The 27,720-nt window shown below is 44.3% G+C and overlaps 1 protein-coding gene across 3 annotated transcripts in view; it reads left to right on the top strand.

Annotated features, from left to right (window-relative positions):
• camk2a (calcium/calmodulin-dependent protein kinase II alpha) overlaps positions 1 to 27,720 on the top strand; it is a 151,963-nt gene that overhangs the window by 99,526 nt on the left and 24,717 nt on the right. For all 3 annotated transcript variants that reach the window (XM_064971496.1, XM_064971494.1, XM_064971495.1), the window contains exons 8-12: positions 1,487 to 1,570; positions 13,843 to 13,937; positions 16,262 to 16,384; positions 16,561 to 16,644; positions 24,953 to 24,995. In XM_064971496.1, the coding sequence (XP_064827568.1) occupies positions 1,487 to 1,570; positions 13,843 to 13,937; positions 16,262 to 16,384; positions 16,561 to 16,644; positions 24,953 to 24,995 (429 nt within the window). The remainder of the gene's footprint in view (positions 1 to 1,486; positions 1,571 to 13,842; positions 13,938 to 16,261; positions 16,385 to 16,560; positions 16,645 to 24,952; positions 24,996 to 27,720) is intronic.

Here is a 27,720-nt window from a genome sequence, read left to right as displayed (position 1 = left end):
CGCATTAACATCTGCTAACCATGGCTATGTGACAAATAAAATTTAGACATAGACAACAACCAAAGCTATATACAGGTGTCAACAGATCCCGAGGACATGAGAACAGAATTAACAGAGGAGTTGGAAAGCTTTTCTGAACAGCACAGTCTTGTCACCCATAGTTTTGAGTCTGTTGCGTGGCTCACAGTACCTTCGATGTTTCACCAGCCTGCCCTTTGGCTACGCTGAAAAACACATGGAGCTGAATCAAACATATGTTTTAAAACTAGGGAACTAGGAATGTCTTTTAGAATTCAGCTCCCTTTTAATGAGCAAGAGGGACACGTATCCAATATCCACAGTTTATTTTTACAGACACACCTCTTAGATCAGGATGACTTTTTCGAAAGTGTTTTGGGGAACGCCTGGCTGTCTATTTTCCTTCAGGACAGCTGGTGTCACTGTCACACCCAGCTCTTCTGGTCATTATAATTATACTGTACTCTTCACATGACACTTTATCATTTCCTTAATGAAAATGAGTCTGGATTTTTCAACCTGTCCTTTGTTCACAGTGCGTAAAACCCCAGGCTGGTTCCCTGGGTCTGGAGAATAAATGGAACAATGCGTTCTTCTTCTTTGTCAGATGATTGATATATAATCCATTTGTCCACATAACAAGGCTGGAACATGAGAAGATGTGGTGAATCGTTGAAAACAACAGTAAAATAAAGTCTCATCACCCCTCAGAAAGAGTTCATGACCAGACTTAGCACATTGACAGCCTGTCTGGTCAGGGTAGGTAATAAGCATATGGACCACACACCTCAAATGATGCTCTATTGAGGGAAATGTGAGGCAGGTGGGACCAGGAACAAGTGTATAATGTTATTACTCTCTACATTCTGGGGAATAGAATTATCAGAGCAGATCTCTCTAATACTTGTGACGGAATACAAAGTCAATTTGTTGTTCTCTTTTTTCCCCTTGTTATATTGCATTTAATAATTCAAAGCGAATGAACTCTCATCACTTTACTGTACTCTATCATAATATATAATGGATTTATATGGTTAGTGTCACTTCACAATTAAAACAGCATGTGTCTTTGATCAAAGCCTATATCACTATGTATTTATAGCATTACGCTTGTACCAGTATGTGGAACATTCTATAGATTTAAACTCTATCAACTTGTTATTTTATTACACTGAGAGTATCCCTTTTAGAGCTTTCTAAAAATGGTAAGCTTGCATCCTGGATGCTGATAGGTTGATAGTCGTTAGTTATTGAAGATAATCCAAAGGTAATGCCTGCTAACAGTTCCGTTTGAATTGTCAATGTACATCCACTGTCCTACAGCCCATCCAGGCAATTCATAAACTTGATCTCCACTGTGGAAAAATGCATCGAGACATTGTTTCCCATTGCTTGTTGCCTAGCATTTGATTTTCAATAGAGCTGTGTTATCTGTGACTCACTGCCTCTCTGTCTGGATGTGATGCAGGCTTTGCAGGGACACCTGGTTACCTGTCTCCTGAGGTCCTGAGGAAGGACCCATATGGCAAAGCTGTGGACCTGTGGGCTTGTGGTAAGCAGGATGACTTTCAGACATCCACCTCTTTCCTTGTTTGTTTCTGTCCACATCTACTGTAAGTTGCTGCTGCCTAAAGAAAACATGATATAGACTTCACACCTGGTGTGATGCGTTTCCTAGTTTCTTCACCTCAAGCTTTATGTTTTCTCAAATGGCCAGACAGGGGATTGCTTCAGAGCCTAACCTTCTAGAGTTGTGCTGACACAAAACCTGCCCGCCTCAATGTCACAGATGATTTAGTGCACCAGTTTATTTATGGGGTCTGTTTCATCCAAAGGTGAATAGATGAGCTCTCAGTCAGAGAAGACAAGGCAGTAGTGTGTCAATCTGATCATAGCTCTCTCTCTATGTCTCTATACATACAGTACCATTGGCCTCAGTACCACAGGCCCCAGTACCACGGGCCTCATTAACACAGGCCTCAGTACCACAGGCCTCAGTACCACAGGCCACAGTACGACAGGCCCCAGTACCACGGGCCTCATTAACACAGGCCTCAGTACCACAGGCCTCAATGCCACTGGCCCCAGTACGACAGGCCCCAGTACCACGGGCCTCAGTACCACAGGCCTCAATACCACAGGCCTCAATGCCACTGGCCCCAGTACGACAGGCCCCAGTACCACAGGCCTCATTAACACAGGCCTCAGTACCACAGGCCTCAGTACCATGGGCCTCAGTACGACAGGCCCCAGTACCACAGGCCTCAGTACCACAGGCCACAGTACCACAGGCCTCAGTACCACGGGCCTCATTACCACAGGCCACAGTACCACGGGCCACAGTACTACAGGCCTCAGTACCACAGGCCTCATTACCATGGGCCTCAGTACCATGGGCCTCAGTACTACGGGCCTCATTACCACGGGCCACAGTACCACGGGCCTCATTATCACGGGCCTCAATATCACGGGCCTCAATATCACGGGCCACAGTACCACAGGCCTCAGTACCAAGGGCCTCAATACCACGGGCCACAGTACCACAGGTCTCAGTACCACGGGCCTCAATACCACGGGCCTCATTATCACGGGCCACAGTACCACAGGCCTCAGTACCACGGGCCTCAATACCACGGGCCTCAATATCACGGGCCACAGTACCACAGGCCACAGTACCACCGGCCTCAGAACCACGGGCCTCAATACCACGGGCCACAGTACTATGCGCCTCAGTACCACAGGCCTCTGTGTCAACAAGGTGGCAGAATGAATCTGCTAGACATCCTCTTGCTAGTCTGATGCATGGACAACTCTTACCTAGAACATAGTATGTACAGTATATATAGTGTACATTATAGTATTGGAAAGAGTATGTGTTTATAATGTTTTGTACGCTCAGTGTATATATACATCATATGAATAATCTATAAATCATTATATTGACAATATGTAGTAGTACAGCCTCTTTTCACTGGCAGGCTTCACAGCAGTGAGATGAATTCACAGGAGACATAAGGTTGAGGGCTGAGGGGGGCGACAATGTGGGCAGGGGTTCATTCTCAGACATCCAACGTCCTGACATGGAGCTGGATCTGTATGTGCACATAACTGTGTTTATTGTTAACCCCACAGAGAGACCTTTCACCCAGAGAGAGGGAGTTCTCAGTGGTGGTGATACATACAAGACACACACAAGCTAGCACACACACACACGCACGCACGCACGCACGCAGACACACACACACACACACACACACACACACACACACACACACACACACACACACACACACACACACACACACACACACACACACACACACACACACACACACACACACACACACACACACACACTACTCCCTAGTGAGCGATCAAGATTCAGCACAATCTACTGCAGCATCTTTTCTTTTCGTCAAAGATAGAGAGATTTTCAGTATGTACTTTATGCTAGTTAATTCTTAAGTAACTAGAGTGCTGTATTGTGTTGCCAGGTGTGACAGTCTCCTATTGTATAGTGATGAATAACATACTGTATGTGTTGCCAGGTGTGACAGTCTTCTATTGTATAGTGATGTATAATATACTGTATGTGTTGCCAGGTGTGACAGTCTTCTGTTGTATAGTGATGAATAACATACTGTATGTGTTGCCAGGTGTGACAGTCTTCTGTTGTATAGTGATGTATAACATACTGTACGTGTTGCCAGGTGTGACAGTCTTCTATTGTATAGTGATGAATAACATACTGTATGTGTTGCCAGGTGTGACAGTCTTCTGTTGTATAGTGATGTATAACATACTGTATGTGTTGCCAGGTGTGACAGTCTTCTATTGTATAGTGATGTATAACATACTGTATGTGTTGCCAGGTGTGACAGTCTTCTATTGTATAGTGATGTATAACATACTGTATGTGTTGCCAGGTGTGACAGCCTTCTATTGTATAGTAATGTTTAACATACTGTATGTGTTGCCAGGTGTGACAGTCTTCTATTATATAATGATGTATAACATACTGTATGTGTTGCCAGGTGTGACAGCCTTCTATTGTATAGTGATGTATATCATATGTGTTGCCAGGTGTGACAGTCTTCTATTGTATAGTGATGTATAACATACTGTATGTGTTGCCAGGTGTGACAGCCTTCTATTGTATAGTGATGTTTAACATACTGTATGTGTTGCCAGGTGTGACAGTCTTCTATTATATAATGATGTATAACATATTGTATGTGTTGCCAGGTGTGACAGCCTTCTATTGTATAGTGATGTATAACATACTGTATGTGTTGCCAGGTGTGACAGCCTTCTATTGTATAGTGATGTATAACATACTGTATGTGTTGCCAGGTGTGACAGCCTTCTATTGTATAGTGATGTATAACATACTGTATTTGTTGCAGGGTGTGACAGTCTTCCATTGTATAGTGATGTATAACATCTGTGTTGCCAGGTGTGACAGCCTTCTATTGTATACTGATGTATAACATACTGTATGTGTTGCCAGGTGTGACAGTCTTCTATTGTATAGTGATGTATAACATACTGTATGTGTTGCCAGGTGTGACAGTCTTCTATTGTATAGTGATGTATAACATACTGTATGTGTTGCCAGGTATGACAGCCTTCTATTGTATAGTGATGTATAACATCTGTGTTGCCAGGTGTGACAGTCTTCTATTGTATAGTGATGTATAACATCTGTGTTGCAAGGTGTGACAGTCTTCTATTGTATAGTGATGTATAACATACTGTATGTGTTGCCAGGTGTGACAGTCTTCTATTGTATAGTGATGTATAACATACTGTATGTGTTGCCAAGTGTGACAGCCTTCTATTGTATTGTGATGTATAACATACTGTATGTGTTGCCAGGTGTGACGGTCTTCTATTGTATTGTGATGTATAACATACTGTGTGTGTTGCCAGGTGTGACAGTCTTCTATTGTATAGTGATGTTTAACATACTGTATGTGTTGCCAGGTGTGACAGTCTTCTATTGTATAGTGATGTTTAACATACTGTATGTGTTGCCAGGTGTGACAGTCTTCTATTGTATAGTGATGTTTAACATACTGTATGTGTTGCCAGGTGTGACAGTCTTCTATTGTATAGTGATGTATAACATACTGTATGTGTTGCCAGGTGTGACAGTCTTCTATTGTATAGTGATGTATAACATACTGTATGTGTTGCCAGGTGTGACAGCCTTCTATTGTATAGTAATGTTTAACATACTGTATGTGTTGCCAGGTGTGACAGTCTTCTATTATATAATGATGTATAACATACTGTATGTGTTGCCAGGTGTGACAGCCTTCTATTGTATAGTGATGTATATCATCTGTGTTGCCAGGTGTGACAGTCTTCTATTGTATAGTGATGTATAACATACTGTATGTGTTGCCAGGTGTGACAGCCTTCTATTGTATAGTGATGTTTAACATACTGTATGTGTTGCCAGGTGTGACAGTCTTCTATTATATAATGATGTATAACATACTGTATGTGTTGCCAGGTGTGACAGCCTTCTATTGTATAGTGATGTATAACATACTGTATGTGTTGCCAGGTGTGACAGCCTTCTATTGTATAGTGATGTATAACATACTGTATGTGTTGCCAGGTGTGACAGCCTTCTATTGTATAGTGATGTATAACATACTGTATTTGTTGCAGGGTGTGACAGTCTTCCATTGTATAGTGATGTATAACATCTGTGTTGCCAGGTGTGACAGCCTTCTATTGTATACTGATGTATAACATACTGTATGTGTTGCCAGGTGTGACAGTCTTCTATTGTATAGTGATGTATAACATACTGTATGTGTTGCCAGGTGTGACAGTCTTCTATTGTATAGTGATGTATAACATACTGTATGTGTTGCCAGGTATGACAGCCTTCTATTGTATAGTGATGTATAACATATGTGTTGCCAGGTGTGACAGTCTTCTATTGTATAGTGATGTATAACATCTGTGTTGCAAGGTGTGACAGTCTTCTATTGTATAGTGATGTATAACATACTGTATGTGTTGCCAGGTGTGACAGTCTTCTATTGTATAGTGATGTACAACATACTGTATGTGTTGCCAAGTGTGACAGCCTTCTATTGTATTGTGATGTATAACATACTGTATGTGTTGCCAGGTGTGACGGTCTTCTATTGTATTGTGATGTATAACATACTGTGTGTGTTGCCAGGTGTGACAGTCTTCTATTGTATAGTGATGTTTAACATACTGTATGTGTTGCCAGGTGTGACAGTCTTCTATTGTATAGTGATGTTTAACATACTGTATGTGTTGCCAGGTGTGACAGTCTTCTATTGTATAGTGATGTTTAACATACTGTATGTGTTGCCAGGTGTGACAGTCTTCTATTGTATAGTGATGTATAACATACTGTATGTGTTGCCAGGTGTGACAGTCTTCTATTGTATAGTGATGTATAACATACTGTATGTGTTGCCAGGTGTGACAGTCTTCTATTTTATAGTGATGTATAACATACTGTATGTGTTGCCAGGTGTGACAGTCTTCTATTGTATAGTGATGTTTAACATACTGTATGTGTTGCCAGGTGTGACAGTCTTCTATTGTATAGTGATGTATAACATACTGTATGTGTTGCCAGGTGTGACAGTCTTCTATTGTATAGTGATGTATAACATCTGTGTTGCCAGGTGTGACAGCCTTCTATTGTATACTGATGTATAACATACTGTATGTGTTGCCAGGTGTGACAGTCTTCTATTGTATAGTGATGTATAACATACTGTATGTGTTGCCAGGTGTGACAGTCTTCTATTGTATAGTGATGTATAACATACTGTATGTGTTGCCAGGTATGACAGCCTTCTATTGTATAGTGATGTATAACATCTGTGTTGCCAGGTGTGACAGTCTTCTATTGTATAGTGATGTATAACATCTGTGTTGCAAGGTGTGACAGTCTTCTATTGTATAGTGATGTATAACATACTGTATGTGTTGCCAGTTATGACAGCCTTCTATTGTATAGTGATGTATAACATCTGTGTTGCCAGGTGTGACAGCCTTCTATTGTATACTGATGTATAACATACTGTATTTGTTGCCAGGTGTGACAGTCTTCCATTGTATAGTGATGTATAACATCTGTGTTGCCAGGTGTGACAGTCTTCTATTGTATAGTGATGTATAACATACTGTATGTGTTGCCAAGTGTGACAGCCTTCTATTGTATTGTGATGTATAACATACTGTATGTGTTGCCAGGTGTGACAGTCTTCTATTGTATAGTGATGTATAACATACTGTATGTGTTGCCAGGTGTGACAGCCTTCTATTGTATTGTGATGTATAACATACTGTATGTGTTGCCAGGTGTGACAGTCTTCTATTGTATAGTGATGTATAACATCTGTGTTGCCAGGTGTGACAGCCTTCTATTGTATAGTGATGTATAACATACTGTATGTTTTGCCAGGTGTGACAGTCTTCTATTGTATATTGATGTATAACATACTGTATGTGTTGCCAGGTGTGACAGCCTTCTATTGTATTGTGATGTATAACATACTGTATGTGTTGCCAGGTGTGACAGTCTTCTATTATATAGTGATGTATAACATACTGTATGTGTTGCCAGGTGTGACAGCCTTCTATTGTATTGTGATGTATAACATACTGTATGTGTTGCCAGGTGTGACAGTCTTCTATTGTATAGTGATGTATAACATATTGTCTGTGTTGCCAGGTGTGACAGCCTTCTATTGTATAGTGATGTATAACATACTGTATTTGTTGCCAGGTGTGACAGTCTTCCATTGTATAGTGATGTATAACATCTGTGATGCCAGGTGTGACAGCCTTCTATTGTATACTGATGTATAACATACTGTATGTGTTGCCAGGTGTGACAGTCTTCTATTGTATAGTGATGTATAACATACTGTATGTGTTGCCAGGTGTGACAGTCTTCTATTGTATAGTGATGTATAACATACTGTATGTGTTGCCAGGTATGACAGCCTTCTATTGTATAGTGATGTATAACATCTGTGTTGCCAGGTTTGACAGTCTTCTATTGTATAGTGATGTATAACATCTGTGTTGCAAGGTGTGACAGTCTTCTATTGTATAGTGATGTATAACATACTGTATGTGTTGCCAGGTGTGACAGTCTTCTATTGTATAGTGATGTATAACATACTGTATGTGTTGCCAGGTGTGACAGTCTTCTATTGTATAGTGATGTATAACATACTGTATGTGTTGCCAGGTGTGACAGTCTTCTATTGTATTGTGATGTATAACATACTGTATGTGTTGCCAGGTGTGACAGTCTTCTATTGTATAGTGATGTTTAACATACTGTATGTGTTGCCAGGTGTGACAGTCTTCTATTGTATAGTGATGTATAACATACTGTATGTGTTGCCAGGTGTGACAGTCTTCTATTGTATAGTGATGTATAACATACTGTATGTGTTGCCAGGTATGACAGTCTTCTATTGTATAGTGATGTATAACATACTGTATGTGTTGCCAGGTGAGACAGTCTTCTATTGTATAGTGATGTATAACATCTGTGTTGCCAGGTGTGACAGCCTTCTATTGTATAGTGATGTATAACATACTGTATGTGTTGCCAGGTGTGACAGTCTTCTATTGTATAGTGATGTATAACATCTGTGTTGCCAGGTGTGACAGCCTTCTATTGTATAGTGATGTATAACATACTGTATGTGTTGCCAGGTGTGACAGTCTTCTATTGTATAGTGATGTATAACATACTGTATGTGTTGCCAGGTGTGACAGCCTTCTATTGTATTGTGATGTATAACATACTGTATGTGTTGCCAGGTGTGACAGTCTTCTATTGTATAGTGATGTATAACATCTGTGTTGCCAGGTGTGACAGCCTTCTATTGTATAGTGATGTATAACATACTGTATGTTTTGCCAGGTGTGACAGTCTTCTATTGTATATTGATGTATAACATACTGTATGTGTTGCCAGGTGTGACAGCCTTCTATTATATAGTGATGTATAACATACTGTATGTGTTGCCAGGTGTGACAGTCTTCTATTGTACAGTGATGTATAACATACTGTATGTGTTGCCAGGTATGACAGCCTTCTATTGTATAGTGATGTTAAACATCTGTGTTGCCAGGTGTGACAGTCTTCTATTGTATAGTGATGTATAACATACTGTATGTGTTGCCAGGTGTGACAGTCTTCTATTGTATAGTGATGTTTAACATACTGTATGTGTTGCCAGGTGTGACAGTCTTCTATTGTACAGTGATGTATAACATACTGTATGTGTTGCCAGGTATGACAGCCTTCTATTGTATAGTGATGTTAAACATCTGTGTTGCCAGGTGTGACAGTCTTCTATTGTATAGTGATGTATAACATCTGTGTTGCAAGGTGTGACAGTCTTCTATTGTATAGTGATGTATAACATACTGTATATGTTGCCAGGTGTGACAGTCTTCTATTGTATAGTGATGTATAACATACTGTATGTGTTGCCAGGTGTGACAGCCTTCTATTGTATTGTGATGTTTAACGTACTGTATGTGTTGCCAGGTGTGACAGTCTTCTATTGTATAGTGATGTTTAACATACTGTATGTGTTGCCAGGTGTGACAGTCCTCTATTGTATAGTGATGTATAACATACTGTATGTGTTGCCAGGTGTGACAGCCTTCTATTGTATAGTGATGTATATCATCTGTGTTGCCAGGTGTGACAGTCTTCTATTGTATAGTGATGTATAACATACTGTATGTGTTGCCAGGTGTGACAGCCTTCTATTGTATAGTGATGTTTAACATACTGTATGTGTTGCCAGGTGTTACAGTCTTCTATTATATAATGATGTATAACATACTGTATGTGTTGCCAGGTGTGACAGCCTTCTATTGTATAGTGATGTATAACATACTGTATGTGTTGCCAGGTGTGACAGCCTTCTATTGTATAGTGATGTATAACATACTGTATGTGTTGCCAGGTGTGACAGCCTTCTATTGTATAGTGATGTATAACATACTGTATTTGTTGCCAGGTGTGACAGTCTTCCATTGTATAGTGATGTATAACATCTGTGTTGCCAGGTGTGACAGCCTTCTATTGTATACTGATGTATAACATACTGTATGTGTTGCCAGGTGTGACAGTCTTCTATTGTATAGTGATGTATAACATACTGTATGTGTTGCCAGGTGTGACAGTCTTCTATTGTATAGTGATGTATAACATACTGTATGTGTTGCCAGGTATGACAGCCTTCTATTGTATAGTGATGTATAACATCTGTGTTGCCAGGTGTGACAGTCTTCTATTGTATAGTGATGTATAACATCTGTGTTGCAAGGTGTGACAGTCTTCTATTGTATAGTGATGTATAACATACTGTATGTGTTGCCAGGTGTGACAGTCTTCTATTGTATAGTGATGTATAACATACTGTATGTGTTGCCAAGTGTGACAGCCTTCTATTGTATTGTGATGTATAACATACTGTATGTGTTGCCAGGTGTGACGGTCTTCTATTGTATTGTGATGTATAACATACTGTGTGTGTTGCCAGGTGTGACAGTCTTCTATTGTATAGTGATGTTTAACATACTGTATGTGTTGCCAGGTGTGACAGTCTTCTATTGTATAGTGATGTTTAACATACTGTATGTGTTGCCAGGTGTGACAGTCTTCTATTGTATAGTGATGTTTAACATACTGTATGTGTTGCCAGGTGTGACAGTCTTCTATTGTATAGTGATGTATAACATACTGTATGTGTTGCCAGGTGTGACAGTCTTCTATTGTATAGTGATGTATAACAAACTGTATGTGTTGCCAGGTGTGACAGTCTTCTATTGTATTGTGATGTATAACATACTGTATGTGTTGCCAGGTGTGACAGTCTTCTTTTGTATAGTGATGTATAACATCTGTGTTGCCAGGTGTGACAGCCTTCTATTGTATAGTGATGTATAACATACTGTATGTGTTGCCAGGTGTGACAGTCTTCTATTGTATATTGATGTATAACATACAGTATGTGTTGCCAGGTGTGACAGCCTTCTATTGTATTGTGATGTATAACATACTGTATGTGTTGCCAGGTGTGACAGTCTTCTATTGTATAGTGATGTATAACATACTGTCTGTGTTGCCAGGTGTGACAGCCTTCTATTGTATTGTGATGTATAACATACTGTATTTGTTGCCAGGTGTGACAGTCTTCCATTGTATAGTGATGTATAACATCTGTGTTGCCAGGTGTGACAGCCTTCTATTGTATACTGATGTATAACATACTGTATGTGTTGCCAGGTGTGACAGTCTTCTATTGTATAGTGATGTATAACATACTGTATGTGTTGCCAGGTGTGACAGTCTTCTATTGTATAGTGATGTATAACATACTGTATATGTTGCCAGATATGACAGCCTTCTATTGTATAGTGATGTATAACATCTGTGTTGCCAGGTTTGACAGTCTTCTATTGTATAGTGATGTATAACATCTGTGTTGCAAGGTGTGACAGTCTTCTATTGTATAGTGATGTATAACATACTGTATGTGTTGCCAGGTGTGACAGTCTTCTATTGTATAGTGATGTATAACATACTGTATGTGTTGCCAGGTGTGACAGTCTTCTATTGTATAGTGATGTATAACATACTGTATGTGTTGCCAGGTGTGACAGTCTTCTATTGTATTGTGATGTATAACATACTGTATGTGTTGCCAGGTGTGACAGTCTTCTATTGTATAGTGATGTTTAACATACTGTATGTGTTGCCAGGTGTGACAGTCTTCTATTGTATAGTGATGTATAACATACTGTATGTGTTGCCAGGTGTGACAGTCTTCTATTGTATAGTGATGTATAACATACTGTATGTGTTGCCAGGTATGACAGTCTTCTATTGTATAGTGATGTATAACATACTGTATGTGTTGCCAGGTGAGACAGTCTTCTATTGTATAGTGATGTATAACATCTGTGTTGCCAGGTGTGACAGCCTTCTATTGTATAGTGATGTATAACATACTGTATGTGTTGCCAGGTGTGACAGTCTTCTATTGTATAGTGATGTATAACATCTGTGTTGCCAGGTGTGACAGCCTTCTATTGTATAGTGATGTATAACATACTGTATGTGTTGCCAGGTGTGACAGTCTTCTATTGTATAGTGATGTATAACATACTGTATGTGTTGCCAGGTGTGACAGCCTTCTATTGTATTGTGATGTATAACATACTGTATGTGTTGCCAGGTGTGACAGTCTTCTATTGTATAGTGATGTATAACATCTGTGTTGCCAGGTGTGACAGCCTTCTATTGTATAGTGATGTATAACATACAGTATGTTTTGACAGGTGTGACAGTCTTCTATTGTATATTGATGTATAACATACTGTATGTGTTGCCAGGTGTGACAGCCTTCTATTGTATTGTGATGTATAACATACTGTATGTGTTGCCAGGTGTGACAGCCTTCTATTGTATAGTGATGTATAACATACTGTATTTGTTGCCAGGTGTGACAGTCTTCCATTGTATTGTGATGTATAACATCTGTGTTGCCAGGTGTGACAGCCTTCTATTGTATACTGATGTATAACATACTGTATGTGTTGCCAGGTGTGACAGTCTTCTATTGTATAGTGATGTATAACATACTGTATGTGCTGCCAGGTGTGACAGTCTTCTATTGTACAGTGATGTATAACATACTGTATGTTTTGCCAGGTATGACAGCCTTCTATTGTATAGTGATGTATAACATCTGTGTTGCCAGGTGTGACAGTCTTCTATTGTATAGTGATGTATAACATCTGTGTTGCAAGGTGTGACAGTCTTCTATTGTATAGTGATGTATAACATACTGTATATGTTGCCAGGTGTGACAGTCTTCTATTGTATAGTGATGTATAACATCTGTGTTGCCAGGTGTGACAGCCTTCTATTGTATTGTGATGTATAACATACTGTATGTGTTGCCAGGTGTGACAGTCTTCTATTGTATAGTGATGTATAACATCTGTGTTGCCAGGTGTGACAGCCTTCTATTGTATAGTGATGTATAACATACTGTATGTTTTGCAAGGTGTGACAGTCTTCTATTGTATTGTGATGTATAACATACTGTATGTGTTGCCAGGTGTGACAGTCTTCTATTGTATTGTGATGTATAGCATACTGTATGTGTTGCCAGGTGTGACAGTCTTCTATTGTATAGTGATGTATAACATACTGTATGTGTTGCCAGGTGTGACAGCCTTCTATTGTATTGTGATGTATAACATACTGTATGTGTTGCCAGGTGTGACAGCCTTCTATTGTATAGTGATGTATAACATACTGTATGTGTTGCCAGGTGTGACAGCCTTCTATTGTATTGTGATGTATAACATACTGTATGTGTTGCCCGGTGTGACAGCCTTCTATTATATAGTGATGTATAACATACTGTGTGTGTTGCCAGGTGTGACAGTCTTCTATTGTATAGTGATGTTTAACATACTGTATGTGTTGCCAGGTGTGACAGTCTTCTATTGTATAGTGATGTATAACATACTGTATGTGTTGCCGGGTGTGACAGCCTTCTATTGTATAGTGATGTATAACATACTGTATGTGTTGCCAGGTGTGACAGTCTTCTATTGTATAGTGAAGTATAACATACTGTATGTGTTGCCAGGTGTGACAGCCTTCTATTGTATAGTGATGTATAACATCTGTGTTGCCAGGTGTGACAGTCTTCTATTGTATAGTGATGTATAACATACTGTATGTGTTGCCAGGTGTGATCCTGTACATCCTACTGGTGGGATATCCTCCGTTCTGGGATGAGGACCAGCACAGACTGTACCAGCAGATCAAGGCTGGGGCTTACGATGTGAGTCAAATCAAATCAAACTTTATTTGTCACATTCGCCGAATACAACATGTCTAGATCTTACCGTGAAATGCTTACTTACAAGCCCTTAATCAACAGCGCAGTTAAAGAAAGAGTTAAGAAAATATTTACCAAATGAACAAATCTAAAAAATAATTAAAAATTAACACAATAAAATAACAATAACGAGGCTATATACCAGTTGAGGTAATTTGTACATGTAGGTAGGGGTGAAGAGTCACATCTATCCTAGCTCCTGTTCTTACTGTAACAATACCCCTCCATTCCATCACTGGTCACGGCTGCTGAGGAAAAGCAGTGTCTCTTCAGGATTGTGTAACACACCAGTTTCCAAAGAGATTAATCATCTTGAATTCAATGCCTGATAATGGTTTCTTTCTGCTGGGAGGAAAACACATCTTCTACTTTTTCTTCTTCAATTGCAGTCATAACAGCTCATGGCTCTGTTCTTTAATATTTCTGTACTCTGTTCTTTAATATTTCTGTACTCTGTTCTTTAATATTTCTGTACTCTGTACTCCTTATCACGTTTTAAGGTATGACCCAGATGCAGACAGTGTTGAAGAAACAATAGTTTATTCCTTAATCAGGGGCAGGCAAACGACAGGTCAAGGCAGGCAGGGGTCAATAATCCAGAGAGGGTGTAAAGGTACAGGACAGCAGGCGGGCTCAGGGTCAGGGTCAGGGTCAGGGTCAGGCAGAACAGTCAGAACTGGGAAACTAAACAGGAGCAAGAAACAAACGGGAGCAGGGAAACAAAATGCTGGTAGGTTCTACGAACAAAATGAACTGGCAACAGACAAACAGAGAACACAGATATAAATACACAGGGGATAATGGGGAAGATGGGTGACACCTGGAGGGGGGTGGAGACAAGCACAAAGACAGGTGAAACAGATCAGGGCGTGACAGTCCTTTCATATTTTTCTACTATGTTCTTTCATATTTCTCTACTCGGTCCTTTCACATTCCTACCCTCAGCCTACATAATGTTTACCCTCATATATCGTTTGGAAAATTTACCTTTAGGATTATTTTCACTAATTTGAAGATCATCACCAGTTTGAATTCCCACGATTTATTTAAGTAATAAGGCCCGAGAGGGTGTGGTACATGGCCCATATACCACAGCTAAGGGCTGTTCTTATGCATGACGCAACACAGAGTCCCTGGATACAGCCCTTAGCCATGGTATATTGGCCATATACCACAGCTAAGGGCTGTTCTTATGCATGACGCAACACAGAGTCCCTGGATACAGCCCCTAGCCATGGTATATTGGCCATATACCACAGCTAAGGGCTGTTCTTATGCATGACGCAACACAGAGTCCCTGGATACAGCCCCTAGCCATGGTATATTGGCCATATACCACAGCTAAGGGCTGTTCTTATGCATGACGCAACACAGAGTCCCTGGATACAGCCCCTAGCCATGGTATATTGGCCATATACCACATCTAAGGGCTGTTCTTATGCATGACGCAATGCAGAGTCCCTGGATACAGCCCCTAGCCATGGTATATAGGCCATATACCACAGCTAAGGGCTGTTCTTATGCATGACGCAACACAGAGTCCCTGGATACAGCCCCTAGCCATGGTATATTGGCCATATACCACAGCTAAGGGCTGTTCTTATGCATGACGCAACACAGAGTCCCTGGATACAGCCCCTAGCCATGGTATATTGGCCATATACCACAGCTAAGGGCTGTTCTTATGCATGACGCAACACAGAGTCCCTGGATACAGCCCCTAGCCATGGTATATTGGCCATATACCACAGCTAAGGGCTGTTCTTATGCATGACGCAACACAGAGTCCCTGGATACAGCCCCTAGCCATGGTATATTGGCCATATACCACAGCTAAGGGCTGTTCTTATGCATGACGCAACACAGAGTCCCTGGATACAGCCCCTAGCCATGGTATATTGGCCATATACCACAGCTAAGGGCTGTTCTTATGCATGACGCAACACAGAGTCCCTGGATACAGCCCCTAGCCATGGTATATTGGCCATATACCACAGCTAAGGGCTGTTCTTATGCATGACGCAACACAGAGTCCCTGGATACAGCCCCTAGCCATGGTATATTGGCCATATACAACAAACCCCTGAGGAGCCTTATTGCTTTTATAAACTGGTTACCGATGTAATTAGAGCAGTAAAAATAAAAGTTTGCCATAACCGTGGTATACGGTCTGATATGCCACAGCTATCAGCCAATCAGCATTCAGGGCTCGAACCACCCAGTTCATAATTGTATGTTAATACCAAATACCTCCTCGTGTCCTGTAGTTCCCCTCGCCAGAGTGGGACACTGTTACTCCAGAGGCCAAGGATCTCATCAACAAGATGTTGACCATCAACCCTGCCAAGCGCATCACAGCCTCGGAGGTTCTCAAACATCCCTGGATCTCAGTAAGTTCAGAGCACTCTGACTATGATCACCTTGTCCAGTAAGATCCGGCCCGGTGTCTAACCTGACATGTCTTTATTTTTTCATTTTCTCTCTCTCTCTCTCTCTCTCTCTCTCTCTCTCTCTCTCTCTCTCTCTCTCTCTCTCTCTCTCTCTCTCTCTCTCTCTCTACCTACAGCACCGCTCCACTGTGGCCTCCTGCATGCACAGACAGGAGACGGTGGAGTGCCTGAAAAAGTTCAACGCCAGAAGGAAACTCAAGGTATAGTAAACTTCTGGGGCGAGATGAAATGTAGATATGATACTGGAACAGTCCATGTTACTCTCGTTTGACCAGGGTAGGAAAACAATATCACATTTTCTGGGTCACTAGTGATGGGAGTTTGAGTGAGGTTGGAAATGTGATGTATCAAGGCAAAATGTCTTTCATTAAACGTGTCCATGCACGGTTCAAGATGAGAGGACATCTCTTCGTTTCATTTGTGTGACGTGAAAACTCTCATTCATTTCATTATGAAACTACAGTGTTTGTGTTTGAACTTTTATATGACCCCTTTTAGGCAGGTCCATTTAATTGTAATTCATTCAGGTTCCGCTTTTCAGAGGACCAAATAGTGACTTTGAAACCATCTGGATACAGATCCCAAAAATGGACTACTTTTTAAAACTATTTGAATACAAATCCCCAAAAAGTATTACTTTTGAAAACGATTTGAATAGAGATCCCCAAAAATGACTACTTCTTAAAACAATGGGAATACAGATCTTAGAAAGTGACTACTTTTTAAATCTATTTGAATACAGATTGTATAAAGCAACTAAGATTTCTCAGAAAGTGACTATTGGATTGGATTCCTTCAACTAATGGCAGGGCTGTATCTGGAACTGCATGTTGAAGATAGAAATATAATTAATAGAGCACACACAATCTCCTATACTATTCCAATCTATCTGACAGTCATTTTTGATCTACACAAAAAATGTACATCTGAGCATTCTGTAAATGTCCATTCCCCAGAATCAAATCAAATACAATTTTATGGGTCACATACACATGGTGAGCAGATATTATTACGAGTGCAGCAAAATGCTTATGTTTCTAGATCCGCATTATCTAACAGGTAATATCTAACAATTCTACAACAAATCCCAATATCTAACAAATTCCGCAACAAAACCTAATACACACAATATAGTAAAGGAATGGGATAAGAATATATAATTATAAAATATATGGATGAGCAGTGACAGAGCGGCTAAGATGCAATAGATAGTATAGAATGATCATGTTTTAAGGTATGACCCAGGTGCAGACAATGTTGAAGAAACAAAAGTGTATTCAGTGGCAGGCAAACAACAAGTCAAGGCAGGCAAACAACAGGTCAAGGCAGGCAAACATTTACATTACATTTAAGTCATTTAGCAGACGCTCTTATCCAGAGCGACTTACAAATTGGTGAATTCACCTTCTGACATCCAGTGGAACAGCTACTTTACAATAGTGCATCTAAATCATTAAGGGGGGGTGAGAAGGATTACTTATCTTATCCTAGGTATTCCTTGAAGAGGTGGGGTTTCAGGTGTCTCCGGAAGGTGGTGATTGACTCCGCTGTCCTGGCGTCGTGAGGGAGTTTGTTCCACCATTGGGGGCCAGAGCAGCGAACAGTTTTGACTGGGCTGAGCGGGAACTGTACTTCCTCAATGGTAGGGAGGCGAGCAGGCCAGAGGTGGATGAACGCAGTGCCCTTGCTTGGGTGTAGGGCCTGATCAGAGCCTGGAGGTACTGCGGTGCCGTTCCCCTCACAGCTCCGTAGGCAAGCACCATGGTCTTGTAGCGGATGCGAGCTTCAACTGGAAGCCAGTGGAGAGAGCGGAGGAGCGGGGTGACGTGAGAGAACTTGGGAAGGTTGAACACCAGACGGGCTGCGGCGTTCTGGATGAGTTGTAGGGGTTTAATGGCACGGGCAGGGAGCCCAGCCAACAGCGAGTTGCAGTAATCCAGACGGGAGATGACAAGTGCCTGGATTAGGACCTGCGCCGCTTCCTGTGTGAGGCAGGGTCGTACTCTGCGGATGTTGTAGAGCATGAACCTACAGGAACGGGCCACCGCCATGATGTTGGTTGAGAACGACAGGGTGTTGTCCAGGATCACGCCAAGGTTCTTAGCGCTCTGGGAGGACGACACAACGGAGTTGTCAACCGTGATGGCGAGGTCATGGAACGGGCAGTCCTTCCCCGGGAGGAAGAGCAGCTCCGTCTTGCCGAGGTTCAGCTTGAGGTGGTGATCCGTCATCCACACTGATATGTCTGCCAGACATGCAGAGATGCGATTCGCCACCTGGTCATCAGAAGGGGGAAAGGAGAAGATTAATTGTGTGTCGTCTGCATAGCAATGATAGGAGAGACCATGTGAGGTTATGACAGAGCCAAGTGACTTGGTGTATAGCGAGAATAGGAGAGGGCCTAGAACAGAGCCCTGGGGGACACCAGTGGTGAGAGCGCGTGGCGAGGAGACAGATTCTCGCCACGCCACCTGGTAGGAGCGACCTGTCAGGTAGGACGCAATCCAAGCGTGGGCCGCGCCGGAGATGCCCAACTCGGAGAGGGTGGAGAGGAGGATCTGATGGTTCACAGTATCGAAGGCAGCCGATAGGTCTAGAAGGATGAGAGCAGAGGAGAGAGAGTTAGCTTTAGCAGTGCGGAGCGCCTCCGTGATACAGAGAAGAGCAGTCTCAGTTGAATGACTAGTCTTGAAACCTGACTGATTTGGATCAAGAAGGTCATTCTGAGAGAGATAGTGGGAGAGCTGGCCAAGGACGGCACGTTCAAGAGTTTTGGAGAGAAAAGAAAGAAGGGATACTGGTCTGTAGTTGTTGACATCGGAGGGATCGAGTGTAGGTTTTTTCAGAAGGGGTGCAACTCTCGCTCTCTTGAAGACGGAAGGGACGTAGCCAGCGGTCAGGGATGAGTTGATGAGCGAGGTGAGGTAAGGGAGAAGGTCCCCGGAGATGGTCTGGAGAAGAGAGGAGGGGATAGGGTCAAGCGGGCAGGTTGTTGGGCGGCCGGCCGTCACAAGAAGCGAGATTTCATCTGGAGAGAGAGGGGAGAAAGAGGTCAGAGCACAGGGTAGGGCAGTGTGAGCAGAACCAGTGGTGTCGTTTGACTTAGCAAACGAGGATCGGATGTCGTCGACCTTCTTTTCAAAATGGTTGACGAAGTCATCTGCAGAGAGGGAGGAGGGGGGGAGGGGGAGGAGGATTCAGGAGGGAGGAGAAGGTGGCAAAGAGCTTCCTAGGGTTAGAGGCAGATGCTTGGAATTTAGAGTGGTAGAAAGTGGCTTTAGCAGCAGAGACAGAGGAGGAAAATGTAGAGAGGAGGGAGTGAAAGGATGCCAGGTCCGCAGGGAGGCGAGTTTTCCTCCATTTCCGCTCGGCTGCCCGGAGCTCTGTTCTGTGAGCTCGCAATGAGTCATCGAGCCACGGAGCGGGAGGGGAGGACCGAGCCGGCCTGGAGGATAGGGGACATAGAGAGTCAAAGGATGCAGAAAGGGAAGAGAGGAGGGTTGAGGAGGCAGACTCAGGAGAAAGGTTGGAGAAGGTATGAGCAGAGGGAAGAGATGATAGGATGGAAGAGGAGAGAGTAGCGGGGGAGAGAGAGCGAAGGTTGGGACGGCGCGATACCATCCGAGTAGGGGCAGTGTGGGAAGTGTTGGATGAGAGCGAGAGGGAAAAGGATACAAGGTAGTGGTCGGAGACTTGGAGGGGAGTTGCAATGAGGTTAATGGAAGAACAGCATCTAGTAAAGATGAGGTCGAGCGTATTGCCTGCCTTGTGAGTAGGGGGAAGGTGAGAGGGTGAGGTCAAAAGAGGAGAGGAGTGGAAAGAAGGAGGCAGAGAGGAATGAGTCAAAGGTAGACGTGGGGAGGTTAAAGTCGCCCAGGACTGTGAGAGGTGAGCCGTCCTCAGGAAAGGAGCTTATCAAGGCATCAAGCTCATTGATGAACTCTCCGAGGGAACCTGGAGGGCGATAAATGATAAGGATGTTAAGCTTGAAAGGGCTGGTAACTGTGACAGCATGGAATTCAAAGGAGGCGATAGATAGATGGGTAAGGGGAGAGAGAGAGAATGACCACTTGGGAGAGATGAGGATCCCGGTGCCACCACCCCGCTGACCAGAAGCTCTCGGGGTGTGCGAGAACACGTGGGCGGACGAAGAGAGAGCAGTAGGAGTAGCAGTGTTATCTGTGGTGATCCATGTTTCCGTCAGTGCCAGGAAGTCGAGGGACTGGAGGGAGGCATAGGCTGAGATGAACTCTGCCTTGTTGGCCGCAGATCGGCAGTTCCAGAGGCTACCGGAGACCAGGAACTCCACGTGGGTCGTGCGCGCTGGGACCACCAGATTAGGGTGGCCGCGCGCCACGCGGTGTGGAGCGTTTGTATGGTCTGTGCAGAGAGGAGAGAACAGGGATAGATAGACACATAGTTGACAGGCTACAGAAGAGGCTACGCTAATGCAAAGGAGATTGGAATGACAAGTGGACTACACGTCTCGAATGTTCAGAAAGTTAAGCTTACGTAGCAAGAATCTTATAGACTAAAATGATTGAAATGGTACAGTACTGCTGGAGTAGGCTAGCTGGTAGTGGCTGCGATGTAGCTAACCTAGAAAATCGCTCTAGGCTAAACAATTGACTTAGATACAAAGACGGCTATGTAGCTAGCTAGCTACGATCAAACAAAACAAACCGTTGTACTGTAATAGTTACTACAGTGCTGCTATTCGGGGCTAGCTGGCTAGCTACGTTAAGAGAACGACAATAGCTGGCCAGCTAACCTAGAAAATCGCTCTAGGCTACACAATTGTCTTAGATACAAAGACGGCTATGTAGCTAGCTAGCTACGATCAAACAAAACAAACCGTTGTACTGTAATAGTTACTACAGTGCTGCTATTCGGGGCTAGCTGGCTAGCTACGTTGAAAGACCGACAATAGCTGGCCAGCTAACCTAGAAAATCGCTCTAGACTACACAATTGTCTTAGATACAAAGACGGCTATGTAGCTGGCTAGCTACGATCAAACAAATCAAACCGTTGTACTGTAATGAAGTGAAATGAAAGATGTGATACTACCTGTGGAGCGACGCGGAATGTTGACCGGGTAGTTGGAGTTCAATTCGGTAGAGGTTGGCTAGCTGTTGGCTAGCTAGCTAGCAGCATTTCCTACGTTAAGGACGACAAATAGCTGGCTAGCTAACCTCGGTAAATTAAGATAATCACTCTAAGTCTACACACTCTAAACTGCACAATTATCTTGGATACAAAGACAGCGAAGACAACTATGTAGCTAGCTGACACTACGCTAATCGAGTCGTTCAGTTGAGTGTAATAGTTTCTACAGTCCTAGTGGACAGTGGATGTTAGCTAGCTGCTTAGCTAGCTGCTGGGCAGATACGTTAGGACGACGAAATACGATAATATGCAATTGTCGTTGATACAAAGACGGCTATGTAGCTAGCTAAGAAGAAATTGCTAAGATAAGACAAATCAAACCGTTGTACTATAACGAAATGTAATGAAATGTAATGAAAAGTTATACTACCTGCGGACCGAAGTGTAGATGCGACCGCTCGCTCCAACCGGAACGGGAAGGTCAAGGCAGGCAAACAACAGATCAAGGCAGGCAGGGGTCAATGATCCAGAGAGGGTGTAATGCACCGGAACAGCAGGTGGGCTCAGGGTCAGGTCAGGCAGAGGTCAGTAATCCAGAGTAGAGGCAATGGTACAGGACGGCAGGCAGTCTCAGGGTCAGGGCTGGCAGGAAAGGTCAAAACCGAGAAACTAGAAAACAGGGACTATAGCAAAGACAGGAGCAAGGTAAAATGCTGGTAGAACAAAGCGAACTGGCCCAGACAGACAGAAACTTAGAGATCGCACAGACAGGCATTGGAACTCAGAGATGAGGCCTGGGTCCAGGTTGTCCCTATGTTCCTAGCAGAGACCAAGCACCTCTCCTCCGGGTCATAACCCTCCCAATCAACCAGGTACTGGAAAGTCCTGCCCCGAGGTCGAACCATCAGGAGACGTCTCACCCTGTATGCCGGTTGGCTGTCGATGAGATGGGGGAGAGGGGTGGCCTTGGAAAAAGGAGACAAAGGGTTGTGAGACATGGTTTTAATTCTAGACACAGGAAAGGTAGGAAGTATACAGAGGGTACGGGGCAACAGAGGACGAACAGCAGAGGGGCTAATGATCTTGTAGTGGGGGGGGGGAATGTCTCGGCTTCAAGGGGTGTGGCCGCAGGGCTATAGCGGCGTGCCAGCGCATCTGGCTTGACCTTCTTGGATACTGGTCAGTGCTGCGGAAGCGAGGTCCTGGTACTCCGCGGGGCAGGCGGAGAGGTCCGGGGCAATTTCCAAGCCCCCAAGAAGACATCCCGGGGCAGGCAGAGCTGACTTCAGGCAATGAGTGTGGCAGAACGTGCTCCAGCCCACGATGAAACCAGTAGACCTGTCAATCGAGGGATGGAGCCAAGAGAATCCCAATACCACGGGAACCTGAGGAGACTCAATTAGCAGGAATTGGATTGTCTTGCTGTGGTTCCCCGTCACTCGTATGTTGATGGGGGTGATATGGTGGGTGACTCGCCTATAGAGCACCCTTCCAGCGCTCTAACATCCATGGGAATGAAGAGGGGTTGAGTGGGGATGCCCAGCTCAGATGCCAGGGTAATGTCCATAAGATTCATATCGGCCCCCGAGTCGATGAGTTTCTGTAGAGACTTGGACTGGTCGCCCCACAGCGGGGTGGCATAGAGAGGGGTGGCGAGTAGGGAGAAGGGCAAGATTGTCCTTAAGACCCACCAGAGTACTCATTCTTACCATTGACCTAGGCATCTTGAAGGGATAGGTAGACACATAATAACCAGGCAGTACCGCAATACAGACAACTCTGGGTGTTAAGTCTGCGTATGCCTTCGGTTAGAGACAGCCTAGCCCTGCCAAGCTGCATCGGCACGGGAAGAGGTAAATCGGAAGTCTTTAGAGGCTCTTGGAGGAACTCGAGTAAACTCGGATTCTCTCGGGACCTTCAGAGTTTATTAGATGCAAGGTGGGATCTTGAGTGAGCGATTGGGACCGCAATCAGACCTCTTCTCCCTCCTACATTCCCGGAGTCATCCATCGATCTGGATGGTTAAGGCGACGATTGAGTCAAGATCTGTCGGTAGTTTCCTGGCTGCAAGCTCGTCCTTTACTTCCTCTGATAATCCATGCAGGAACGTGTCGAACAGTGCTTCTGGGTTCCAGGCACGCTCTGCTGCTAGCATGCAAAAATCCACCGCATAGTCTGCCACACTGAGGGAGTCCTGCCGAAGCTGGAGTAACTTCCATGAAGCCCCTCTCCCGGACACCGGAAACTCAAAAAAATGTCCCTCCAGACTGAAGCATATGGCCGACTGTTGTTCCCAAATGGCTGTAACCCAGGCGAGGGCCCTCCCAGACATCAGCGTGTTGAGGTACACTGTCTTAGAGTGGTCCGAGGGGAAGGAGGAAGGCTGCAGCTCCATGATGAGGGAACACTGAGCGAGAAATGCCAGACAGGTGCCCGAATCTCCATCAAAACGCTCCGGGGGAGGTAAGCGAGGTTCCCGGGAAACCAAGGTGATGGCGCTGCTACCAGCTACTGAGGGGCTGGGAGGTTACCGTCGTGGTAGGCTGTTAGACAGCTCACGGAATTGCTCCCGCATTGTATCCAATGCTAGGACTTGACATTCGGCCACGGCCTGGAACCCTTCCATCAGACCGCGAAGCAACTCCTCTTGCCTACCAATGGTTGCTCCTTGGGAGGAGGTGGCATTGCAGAGCTGGTCCAAGTCTGCTAGGTCAGTCATGGCCAGTTCGTACTATCACCTTTTAAGGTATGACCCAGGTGCAGACAGTGTTGAAGAAACAAAAGTGAATTATTTAAACAGGGGCAGGCAAATGACAGGTCAAAGCAGGCAGAGCTCAATAACCCAGAGATGGTTCCGGAACAGCAGGCAGGCTCAGGGTCAAGTCAGGCAGAGGTTGGTAATCCAGAGTAGAAGCAAAGGTACAGGACTGGAGGGAGGCTCAGGTTCAGAGCAGGCAGGAACGGTCAAAACTGGGAAACAAGAAAAGAGGGACTATAACAAATAAACTACAAAATAAAAGACAAAATACAAATAAACTACAAAATACAACTATGTTCTGCACAGGTCTGATCTACACACTCAACGGCAGTGTGACATTGTTCATGCAGTAATACCAAATACTTTTTAAATTGAGTTTTGCCAATTATTTGCCAATGCAATTTTTTTTATTTGGTGCTGGTAAGACATAGCAACTGTGACAGTACTCTAGGTTATTCCCTTGACAGTAAGCAGCAATCCAAACTGTTGATATTACATGTAAGCTAGCTAATCAAGCTGTTGATAATATATTCCAGCCAAGCTTGGTTGCCAAGAACACTGTGGCATAATAAAATGTACTTTTTAATGAATCCTTTTGTTTTTTTATTACTTATGTAATTTCTTATGCATCTCTTCTTATCAGGGTGCCATTCTCACCACCATGTTGGCGACTCGGAACTTCTCAGGTAAGTCCTGTAGAGGTGCCTTGTCAGAACAGTTCTCCTCTCCCTTCTGGAGTGTGAGTGGGCTTATTAATACTAATTATATATGACATTTGTCAGACTTTCTATCCAAAGAGACAGTCAAGGATGCATAACATTTCTACATACGGGTGATCCCAGGAATGGAACCCACTATCCTGACGTTGCAAGCTCCATGCCAACAGAGCTAAAGACTAGAGAACTGCTTAACAGTGTCCCTAGGGAGGTCACTATTCTAGAGGAGTGACATGGGCTCAGGAGGCTGGCCCTAGACTGGGGGCTCCCAGCCCATGTAGCAGGGAGGCTGCTGGCCCTAGACTGGGGGCTCCCAGCCCATGGATCAGGGAGGAGGCTGTCCCTAGAATGGAGGGCTCCAAGCCCATGGATCAGGGAGGAGGCTGGCCCTAGACTGTGGGGCTCCAAGCCCATGGATCAGGGAGATGGCTGGCCCTAGAATGGGGGGCTCCAAGCCCATGGATCAGGGAGGAGGCTGGCCCTAGACTGGGGGCTCCAAGCCCATGGATCAGGGAGGAGGCTGGCCCTAGACTGGGGGCTCCAAGCCCATGGATCAGGGAGGCTGGCTCTAGACTGGGGGGCTCCAAGCCCATGGAGCAGGGAGGCTGGCTCTAGACTGGGGGGCTCCAAGCCCATGGAGCAGGGAGGCTGCTGGCCCTAGACTGGGGGGCTCCAAGCCCATGGAGCAGGGAGGAGATGATGACAGCTTGTAGACCCACTGGTCATGCATCAAGACACTTCCCCATGCCAATGGACACTCCCCTGTCCGACACCCCGGTCGTTACAACACACTAATTCTCTGTCACAAGTTAGAATGATGTCTGGAATGTCTGTTCAAAACTGACACAAGATGGACAAGTTGTGCTTCGACGGTAAATCAATAGCTGAACGGTGATAGGGACGATGGAATAGCCTGGCCATCTGCTTACAAACACTGATTATCACAATGTACATTTGCTGCTTGACAAATGTGCATGTGTTATTATCATTACAGCCCACTTACTGTGGCTGAGCCATCTGCTATTGGGTCCTCAGTCCCTCCATGACTTCACTCAGATGAGCCGTGGAATCCCCCACTGCAGGTGGAACATACAGTATTATGTGGGTATGGACCATCACTATGTTGCTGTTATCTGAAATGTTTTGTCAAAATCTTCTACATTCTTATACTCCCCTTGGCTGCAAGGAAAGGCCAGCTGAGATGAAGGAGTCACAGTGGAACGTTGTTAGAAAATAAAGAGGATGGAGTTCCCTCTGGCGTGTAGCCTTGTGTGTCTTTGGCAGGCTCCCGCTACACCATAAGGTCACACAAGCACAGAATCAATGTAGGCACTCTCACAGACTCAGAGATGGAGGGATCCCCTTCAAAGCCCACAGTTTACACATCCTACCAATCTCCAACCAGCGAACAATAATTGTTCTCCTCTCAGAACTCCACATAATCACTCATATAAAATGTGTGGACCTGAAATGGACATGGAAAATAATAGCAGTAAGGGTTCATCTTTAAATGGGCCGGCATTCTCATATCAATCAGGAATAGACACCCCCACCCCATATCCCCACCTGCCAGGGAATCTTGTCCGAAAGCCAAGCCCCATAAGACTAACCCTGGAGGATCGTAAAACCATCTCAGCACCTCTAAGCACCACCATTCATCTTTCGTTTTCCGCTCTCCACTCTTGGTCTTTCTTTACCCTTCAGATAGCCATGGAAAACCACAGTCCGCAGATATACAACAAGGTTACAGCCTTATGCCTTTTTATAAAGTCCTCACTGTTCAGATAGTATGGCTAGGGCCAAATCTGCCCTTTCAGCTTTTAATGGTTGTTTTCCTAATCCGATTGACTCCTATTTTATAGGTGGGTCAGAAGTGCTGTGTACCCGCTGGTTCAGGGCCATAATCGCTTTTAAAATGATTAGAGTAGAGAAAGATGATCCAAAGCCAGGGCTTTGGGTTCCCAGAGCCAGTCCATTGCAGACCAGGGGGACCCCCATCGGCATATAGCCACAGTCCCAGCAGCAGGGGAGAGTGGGGTCACGGAGCCAGGGGTCTGGGGGGCCAGGGGGCTAGGAATCAGGTTTACACCCCAGCTGACAAGAGGCCTTGCTCCACACGGCCCCCTGTCCCCACAAGGGAGAAAATTAGTCGTCATGTTGAAGAATATAAAGTGGGTGGTTCAACTCTCAGAGAGAGGACAGAACACGATTCCATCTCAGAGACCAGGAGGAAGAGAAGACATGAAGATGATAAGTAGAAGGATGGGTAACAATCTCTAGGGGAACAACAGGACGTGGTGTACTGTACGGGTCATAGCCAAACTTTATAGAGTGATTGAGCAGGGTTGGAATGTGCCCATTCTTTCTCCCTAAATCAAGTGCTCCTCAATCTGGGATCCCTCTCACCCACCGGCCAGCCTCTGTAGCAGAGCAGTCTGGACCTCTCTCACCCACCGACCAGCCTCTGTAGCAGAGCCCAGTCTGGACCTCTCTCACCCACCGACCAGCCTCTGTAGCAGAGCAGTCTGGACCTCTCTCACCCACCGACCAGCCTCTGTAGCAGAGCCCAGTCTGGACCTCTCTCACCCACCGGCCAGCCCCTGTAGCAGAGCCCAGTCTGGACCTCCCTCACCCACCGTCAAGCCTCCGTAGCAGAGCAGTGTGGACCTCTCTCACCCACCGGCCAGCCCCTGTA

The sequence above is a fragment of the Oncorhynchus masou genome, chromosome 8, assembly GCF_036934945.1.
Source record: "Oncorhynchus masou masou isolate Uvic2021 chromosome 8, UVic_Omas_1.1, whole genome shotgun sequence".
Lineage (NCBI taxonomy): Eukaryota > Metazoa > Chordata > Actinopteri > Salmoniformes > Salmonidae > Oncorhynchus > Oncorhynchus masou.
Note: the sequence above shows the minus strand (reverse complement) of the source record. Positions and strands in the feature narration are given on the sequence as shown.